Source organism: Canis lupus, chromosome 1, assembly GCF_003254725.2.
Source record: "Canis lupus dingo isolate Sandy chromosome 1, ASM325472v2, whole genome shotgun sequence".
Taxonomy (NCBI): domain Eukaryota; kingdom Metazoa; phylum Chordata; class Mammalia; order Carnivora; family Canidae; genus Canis; species Canis lupus.
Window position 1 is genome coordinate 103,011,565 of NC_064243.1, and position 8,839 is coordinate 103,020,403.

General features: G+C 56.2%; 2 protein-coding genes across 2 annotated transcripts; both read left to right on the forward strand.

The window, feature by feature from the left end:
• The first annotated feature begins 2,465 nt into the window (after positions 1-2,465).
• Positions 2,466-6,920, forward strand: CDC42EP5 (CDC42 effector protein 5). Its single transcript, XM_025423966.3, has 3 exons — positions 2,466-2,768; positions 2,960-3,097; positions 6,386-6,920. Exon 3 carries the CDS (start codon positions 6,386-6,388, stop codon positions 6,845-6,847), a length of 462 nt encoding a protein of 153 aa, XP_025279751.1. The 5' UTR covers positions 2,466-2,768; positions 2,960-3,097; the 3' UTR covers positions 6,848-6,920.
• Positions 6,921-7,330: 410 nt separating this feature from the next.
• On the forward strand, positions 7,331-8,518 carry LENG9 (leukocyte receptor cluster member 9). The gene is given in 4 exon segments (XM_025421833.3): positions 7,331-7,351; positions 7,588-8,057; positions 8,059-8,093; positions 8,096-8,518. Coding segments are annotated over 4 exon segments (777 nt in total). The 3' UTR covers positions 8,347-8,518.
• The last annotated feature ends 321 nt before the right edge of the window (positions 8,519-8,839 follow it).

Genomic DNA, 8,839 nt, shown 5'->3' on the forward strand with positions numbered 1-8,839 from the left:
GACATGTTCTGGTTACCTGGAGAATCCGGATTGATACACCTGTGTTACCCAGGTGGGCCCAATATAATCACATGAGGCCTTAAAAGCAGAGAACTTTCTCTGGCTAGAAGCAAAGGAGAGATGGAACAGAATGGGAAATCAGAGAGATTTGAAGCCTCAGAAGGATTCAACACACCACCATGAGAGGGGAGCTGCATGGAAAGCACAAGAAGGATTCAGATAGCTTCTACACACCTGCCCCCAGCCAGCAGCTAGCAAGAGCCAAAGGCTTTGGTCCTATGGCTACAAGGCACTGAATTCAGCCAAGACCTCGAATGAGCTTAGAAGAAGGTTGTTCCAAGGAAGGGGCACAGCTCTGCTGACATCTTGATTTCAGCCCTGAGAGACCTAAATCCCACTCACACTCTGACCTACAGAAATAAAAAATGGAATAAAAAGGTGGATGGTTGTCAACCATACAGGTTGTGGAGATCCCTCACACCAGCAATGGAAAATCAATATTGTCATCCTTAGTTCTTCTCTCTCCTGCAAATCCCATCTCGCTTGCCCAAATTCCTTCTGGTTGTACCTTCCTTTCCATCCTTGTGGCCCCTGTTCCAAACAAGGCCCCTCCACAGGGTCCCTGCACCCAGCCTCACAGCCTCCCAACCAGGGTCAGGAGGAAGGTGAGGCAAAAAAATAAAATAAAATAAAAGGAAACATGAAAGATTCAGTAACCAAGATTGGCAACAGCGTGATACAACAGATGAATAGATGTAACAAAAACAATCAATAACACATCCATGGTGAACAAAATATCAAAATTTTAAATGAAGATGGCATCAATATAATTGATTTTTTCCCTTTTGTCTCAGGATCCAGTTAAAGCTTATCACGACCCTGATCCTGTCTTTATTTGAAGTTTTTGATTTCTTTGTTCATTATGGATTTTTTTTTCCTACATCCATCTTTAAAATATTGTATTAAAATACTTCCTGGGGCACCTTAGTGGCTTGGTGGTTGAGCATCTTGCCTTTGGGTCAGGTCATGATCTGGGACCTGGGATTGAATCCCCCTGCATCAGGCTCCCCACAGGGAGCCTGCTTCTCCCTCTGCCTCTCTATGTGTGTCTCTTATGAATAAGTAAAATCCTTAAAAATAAATATTTATCTTAAACAAAATGTGGTCTATCCATGCCATGGAATATTATTTGGCCACAAAAAAAACCTAAACACTGACACGTGCTACTATGTGGATGAACCCTGAGGACATCATGCTCACTGAGAGAAGCCAAACACAGAAGGTTAGGATTCTGTATACGTGAAGCCTCTGTAACAAGCAAATCCACAGAGATGGAAAGCAGATTGGTGGCCCACAGGAGCTGGGGGAGGGGAAATAGGAAGTATTTATGGGTAACGGGTTCCTTTGGTAGGGGAGGGAGTTATGGGGATGAAACCATTTTGGAACTAGATAGAGGTGGTGGTTGCACAACACTGGGAATGTACAGAGCACTGCTTTTAAATAGTTCATTTTATGTCATGTGACTTTAACATCCATAAAAATTCGTAATAAAAATCTGTATTTAAATATATTATTTATCTTGGTGACTGAGTTTTGTGTAAACCACCCCACCCCTGCCCCAATACCCACACCCTAAATTTTGCTCTGGATTTGAACCGCAGCCTTGCTCTGCTTGGTCCATCCCCCTGCTTGTGAATCCCAGAAAGAACTTTCTAGCACCTGGATCTGACCCTGCTTGATATCCTGCCCTATAGCCTGCCTGGTGCAGTACTGCGGTGTGTAGTGGCTTGTGAGCTGATGTCTCCAGGTAAAAAGAACTCCAATGTGAAGGCCTTACTGCCTTGGGCTCCACCTGGCCTCCCCGCGGCTCTGAGCATTCTTCTTCCTGTCCTCAGCCCCATGGCCTGCCACTTCTGGGAGATTCCCTTCAAGCTGCACTTCCTTGTAACCAGTGAAACTGCAGCCCCACAGCCTCAGCAGAGCCTCAGCACTGAGCCAGGTCTGCCCTGGGCCCTGGGCCTCTGTCTCCACACCTCTCCTCCCAACTGAGCACCTCCCTGGGGGCTCTGTTCCCCTCCCAAGGCCCTCCTCCCTCACAGCCACCAGGGACCGGTTTTTCCCAACACAGATCTGAGACTCTTCTTGTCAGCAAAAGGCCCAAGCGCTCAGAGTCATGCGATGGTCTTTCTAGGAGCAGCTTCGGGGTGGGGAAGAGGGGACACGGACGTTCATCCCGGAAACTCTCCAAAGCAGAGTCATGGCTGCCCCTCGGGGACTACCTCCATCCTCCCGGGGCCCAGGGACCCCGTCTGTTTCGTTCTCTCTCTTACATTCCCTCTGTGTCTGCCCCTTCCTCTCTCCTGTCCTCCCTTCTCTCTCTCTCTCTCTAGCTCTCGCTCTCTCTTTCGCTCTCTCCTCCAACTGCTGCAATCTGTTAGAAATTACTCTTCCAAACAGCCAGACTTCGCCAGCTTCAGGAAATTCCAAGCTGGGCAGGGGGAGGGGCCGGGCTGGGGGGCGCGCCCTGGCCGTCCCCCACCCGCTCTGCGCGTCCTCTGAGCACACCCAGTCCCGGCCTCGGCCCGCCCCACACTCAGCCCGCAGGCCTCAGCTTTTCCACCGCCGCTTTCTAGTCCTTTAAACCCTAGAGGCAAACTTTCGGATACTAAGGGAGGTTGGGAGGGGCCTGTGCCCAGACGGCCTGGGCTGGCCTGGACGGCTCCAGCCATGGCCCCCGAGAGGGGCTGACGCTACGGTCCCCGGTGCAGGTAAAGAAGGGACCCGGGGCCAGGGCCAGCAAGGGGTGCGGGCTCGGACTCCCCGGTCCGAGGACTGAGAAAGGTCGGAGGCAGGACCCCTGGGACCTGCGCGAGGAGGCGTCCTGTGGAGGTGGCCCCGCGGGCCCGGACGCCTGGGTCCCGGGCCCCTGACAGGTTCCGCATGACACTTCCTTTGCCAGGTGAGAACCGCCTGGAGAAAGAAGGCAGAGGGTGCGGACCTGGGACTCGGTGGCCGGGGCGGGCTCCGAAGCGAGGAGACGGGGGTCCCCCCGCCGGAGCCTGAGAGCGCGCCTGCCCCACTCGGGGAGGACCGAGAGGTAAGGGGGCAGCGGGGAGCCGGGCTCCCGGGTCAGCTTCGGGAGGACGCGGGACAGACGGGCCCAGGGACCGCGGGCGCTCCAGCTCGGGGCGGCCGCCACGTGGCGGGAGGAAGCGCGGCGAGCCGTGGGGCGGGGGTCTCCCCCTCCCGGACGCCTCGGGAACCGGTCCGGCCGGGTGTGGAACGGGCGCCTATTTCCGTTTTGGCGGGGCTGGGGCCCGGAGAGGACAGAGGTGAACCAGCTGTGCCCTCCCTCCTGCAGCTGGAGCGGCGGGCCTGCAGGGGCGGATGGCAGCGGGAGGGGCCCTCCGGGGTCCCACCCTCACTCCTGCACTGTCTTTTGCACATTTGTCACAAACAACAGCCCCTCTGTAGGAGCCTTGGCCGGCTGACGGAGGTTTTTCCTAGAATGACCTCATTGCCTCTAGCACACAACTTTGCTTGCGGGAGGTTGGGGCCTTCTATTTAAGAGGACCCTGGGATTCGAGGTTCTGAGAAGGGGAGTGACTTGCCCGAGGCCCTCAGAGCCAGCAAGAGGCCACTCAGAAGCGATTTCGAAGTCATTACTCTGCCTGGAATGGAGAAAAGAAAAGGCAAACAAACACGGTCAAGGATGTAGGAAATCCTTGGCCTTTATGGCATATCCAAGTGTTTTTTACATTCGGATGCACACCCACCCACCCTATCCAAGGGGGGCTATGAGCAATAGGCTATCATCTGTAGAGTCTCATCAGGTTTAGACTCTGCCTGGTTTCTGAATCCAGACACAACATTCATTGCTGTGTGACCCAAGGCAACTTACTCTCCCTCTCTATTCCTCAGCCACCACCTCTATAAAACTCATTGCATTGTTCCGAGGATTGAATGAGTTTGTGTATTTGAGTGAAAGCATTTAAGTCCTCTACCCACCCACCCCACCCCACCCCAGAATAAGTCCTTAGGAAGTATAACATCAGCATCATGAATGTCCTTTACAAATACCCCTAGCAATCAGGCATTCTGACTTCTACTTTTCAGTAGAGTAAACTGAGGTCTAAGGTTGAGGAAGTTAGGTCAGGGTCCCACAGAAAAGAAATGGCAGGTGTGTTTGGCCAGGCACTGGAAAATGGTGGTAGTGATGCCTTGTAGGGCAATGCGAGGATGGGCTGAGGTTACAGGCTAGGGCATGGGCAGGGAGGAAAGCCAGGGACTGAGAGCTGTCCCCAGAGGACTCAGTTCACGAGGCAGCAGGCAGGAGAAGTGGTTAAGTCTGGGCTCTGTGACCTTGGGCCAGTCATAAACCCTCTCTAAGTGTGTCCTCGGGGACAAGGGGGAGTGATCTCAGGTGGCCACTGAGCATTTTATTGAACTTTTGCTCTCTGCTGGGCACTCTGCCAAGACTTACTGGCAACATCTCACCAATCTCGAAAAGAGACTATGAAGTGTTACAGGAAGATCCTGTGTTCCTATGTTACATTTTTGAGAGGGGGAAAGAAACCTTAGAAAGGTTAAGTATTTGCCCAAAGCCACACACACACACACACACACACACACACACACACAGCCAGATGGAAACCTAGGCATTTGGCTGAGTTGTGGTCTTTTCACCGGCAACTCACTGCACAGTAATGACACTCACTGTGACCATGGGGAGAGGGTTTTTTATTTTCAACTGTGAATTGAGATTCATTAATGAGCAGAGGTAAGCATTTAAAAAATAAAATAAAATAGATTAGAATTGAAAACATCACAGTGCCTAGCATGTTGTTTCATAAAATTTTGGTTTCCTTTATGCAGAGGTGGGGAGGAGAGGTGATTGCATGTCATGTTGCAATTAAAATATATTTGTTCATCTAAGCTGAGGTCAGAGAAGTTTGAGAAACACTACAGAATCTTGTAAATCAAGACTGGTTTTCCCAGAGAAATAAATGTAAAGTGTGTGAGTGTGTGTGTGTGTGTGTGTGTGTGTGTGTTGGGGTACGGCAAAGGTCAATTCCTCAGAACACACTGGACTATAATTATTTTAAATCCTCTTAGCTTTAATTTTTCTCTGCATTATCAGTGATATTTCCCAGGGTGCTAGTTACTGAAAGAATAATGTTGGTTGCTTTGACTTCTTCATAGGATTTTATCAATTCTTTATTTTGTTCTACAGTTATGTAAGGACACACTCCCCCCGCCCCACACACACACCCAGCACTAGCACTACCAATTAGCTGGCACTATTACAAATATAGTTTTCTTTAATTGAGATTTACTATGTGCCCTGCAAGGAAGGTACTGTTATTTTACCCATTTTACAGAGAGGAAACAGACATAAGGAAATCACGTAATTTATCCCAATCATACAGCTGGCGAAGGGTGGGGCTTTACTTCAAAGAGAAAGATTATTTATTATGATGATGATGATGATGATAACAGGCACTATTAAAACAAAAGTACAAAGTTATCAGAGTCCCTCCCAGAAATTCCATAAAAACAGCCAGGTTCCAGGATACAGGCAAAGGTTGGCAGACACTTCTTTTATGTAGAATCCAGGGCAGCCATGAGGAAATAGTGCACCTAGTTTATAGTGTGCAACCTGCCAGTTTCAATTTATGCCATTGTTGTTATTCTTAGAGAAATTTGCAAAATGTAAGACAGTATATTGTCTCTTTCTGGACCAAATACTCAAATTATAAAAGGCTGTGTGAGCATCCTGATTCCTGGATTGGAGCTTTTAGGCAGACTTGCATTATCACTTGTGTGTGCCCTAGGCAAAGCTTTCATGGGTATAGATTTTATTTATTTATATTTTATAACTGTTGGTGTGAAGACAGATATAATCCACACATTTTGAAATAAATCAAAACACTTTAACATTTTCCTGGGCCTCTAGAAGTGTGTGAGTGGTGGGCCCTAGGCACTGTGCCTGCCGCACTTGGTGGACAAAGTGCCCCCTGTCTCCAGGGAAGGGTCCTGAAAATCTCTGCCCCGGAGATGCTGGAGTTTCTCTGTCAAGCTTAGGAAACACTCGGGGAGAGCTGGTGAAGCCTGTTGCCTGGCCTGTAGGAAGACCGCAATCTTAGTTCTTACTGGGATAAGCGCGGCGCGTTGGTCATGCGCAGGCCTGAATTGCAATCTGGGACCTAGGGCCTCTGGAGACGCAGTTTGCACACCTGTAAAATGGACGTAACCCCGCCACCATCGTCCCGCGTGTTTGCGAGCGCATCCTTGGAACCGCTGCCTAGGCCCAGGGTGGGTGCGCGGCGTGGGTTCCCCCTCGGGCGGAGGCCGCGCTGACCCGCTCCCCCGCCCCCTCCCGCAGATGCCCGTGCTGAAGCAGCTGGGCCCCGCGCAGCCCAAGAAGCGGCCGGAGCGCGGCACCCTGTCCATCTCCGCGCCACTCGGCGACTTCCGGCACACGCTACACGTGGGGCGCGGCGGCGACGCCTTCGGGGACACTTCGTTCCTGAGCCGGCACGGCGGGGGGCCGCCCCCCGAGCCCCGGGCGCCACCCGCGGGAGCCCCGCGCTCCGCGCCGCCGCCTGCGGTGCCGCAGCCCCCGCCGCCCGCCCTCCGCGCGCCCGCGCCCGCCGACCCGCTGCTGTCCTTCCACCTGGATCTGGGCCCGTCCATGCTGGACGCGGTGCTCGGCGTCATGGACGCGGAGCGCCCGGGGGCCGCCGCCACCAAGCCCGACTTGGACCTCAGCTCCGAGGCGCAGCATCCCAGGGCGCACTGCCGCCCCAGCGCGGATCTGGAGCTGGACGATGTCATCGGCCTGTAGGCACCCCAGTTCCCATGCTTTTACCTTCCGGCATCCTGCTTCTGTATACATAAACGCCACGTCTGTGCCCCGGGTTCTGTCTCTTCGCTTTGCATGGGAAGGGAAGATTGGGGGCGGGGAGTCGGTGATGGGGTCCTGGCTCCTTTAAGGGCCAAGCACGACACCTGCAGCTCGGTTCCCGGCAGACTGGACCAGGCTCTAGGTCGGATGCCGGGCCTGGAGGGGTGGGATGTGACCCCTTTATCAGAGGGGGGCGTGGTTAGACGGTGCCCCTTTAATTCAGCAGTTTTGGCAGAGGGCTTGGCCTGACTGGCTCCCGGAGGCCAAGGGCAGTGGCTCCGGGAGCCTCGACTCCCGGCCTGCATCTCCAGTGAACCCCTCGGGACGAGCTGCTCTTTACCCTGCGAGCAGACGCTCAGGGAAGTGGCCGGGAAGAGGTAGGGTCCCTGGAGGAGAAACACCCCCCATACATGTGTCGGCCCCATGGCGACAGCGGCGTCCCAAGCCTGGGCTACCTAGTCTAGCCTGCTGGGGTACCGTTGTGGAGGCGGAAGGGCGGGGCAGCACGTACAGCACTCCAGGCGAGGGGCGGAACGAAGCCCACTGAGGCCCCCGTAGAGGCCGCCGCCTCCACACAAATCCTAGGTGAGGGCCGGGGCCGCACGGGCGGAGAGCGGCCGAGGGCGCAGCCAGGCGTTCCTACGGCCTGGAGGGGGCGGGGTCGCACCTGTAAATCTTAGGGGCAGAGGCCCGGCTCCTCGAGGGCAGAGGGAAGCGGCCCCCCGCGGGCGGTGCCCAGTCTGTCAGCCCTTTGGACCCGGGCGGGCCACACACGAGCATCGCTGGGCAGCGCAGGCGGCGGCGGGCTTCGAGTACCCGGGCTGCGGAGAGCGCGAGGGCGGCGGGAAGGGGTGCGGCCGGTGACGTCACGGCCCGCGGTCACCGGCTCCCGAGGCGGCGCCCCGCCCCCGGCTGAGCCCGCGCCTCCGCCAGCCTGCCGCTTCGGCGTCCGCTGCCGCCAGCCCCACCCGGGGGCTCCGGTGCCGGCGGGGCCTTGCCGTGGAGCCGAGGCCAGTGCCGGGGGCAAGAAGCCGCCGCTGTGCACGGCCGGGGCCGTCCTCCGGCACAGCCGCTGGGGCCCGCGCCTCGACCCGGCCGACTTCTCGGTAGGCTACGCCGACCGCTTCCTGGCGTGCGCGCGGAGCCCTTGGGGCCTTTTGCTGGGACGAGCCGTTGGCGGCGCTCGGGGGCGCTACTTCCGCCTTCGCGGCCGCACCGTGTGGGACCCCGCCTCACGCACTGATTTGGACTTCGGCTCGGGCCTGGCGGCGAGCGCGCTCAGGGCGGCGGGGGCGCGCACGATGGTTAGGACGCTCGGGACGGCGGCGAGATCGCTCAGGACGGGGAGGGTGCTCAGCACAGCGAGGACGCGCATAGCGGCGGGGGCGCGTTCGAAGGCGTGGCTGCCCCTCCCGCTGGCACCAGAACCGAACTCCTAGCACCGGACTGGGCTGGGCCGGAAGCCAGGGAGCGGGATAGGGCCGAAGGCCAGGCGTCCCCCTGGACAGAGCTGGGAAGGGTGTTGCAGCCGGCCGCCCCTGGCGGAGCCGCGGGGGTAGGAAGACTGTTGGTAGCAGCCCTGGCACGGTCCCCTGAAGGGCTTCCCTGAGACACAAGCAGAATGGGGTCCTGGAGCCTAGCCCTCGGAAGGCAGAAAAGCCACAGGAGCCAGGGGCACACCACCTCGCCAGCCCCGCCCCCACGCATTTTGTGGCCTCATGGTGACCGATCCTGCAGGCAGGGGTGGCCAAGGCCCAGGAAAAAGTCTGGAACCACACCCGCGAGTGCTGCCTTCCTGGTACCCACGAGGGCCCTGCACCTGACTAGCCCTTCTGAGGCTGATGGGCCCTGGGGAGGTAGCTGCCACAGGCACTGCATTAAGACTTGTGCTCTTGGCCCGGGTTCCTGGCACCCCACAGTTGAGCTTTAGAT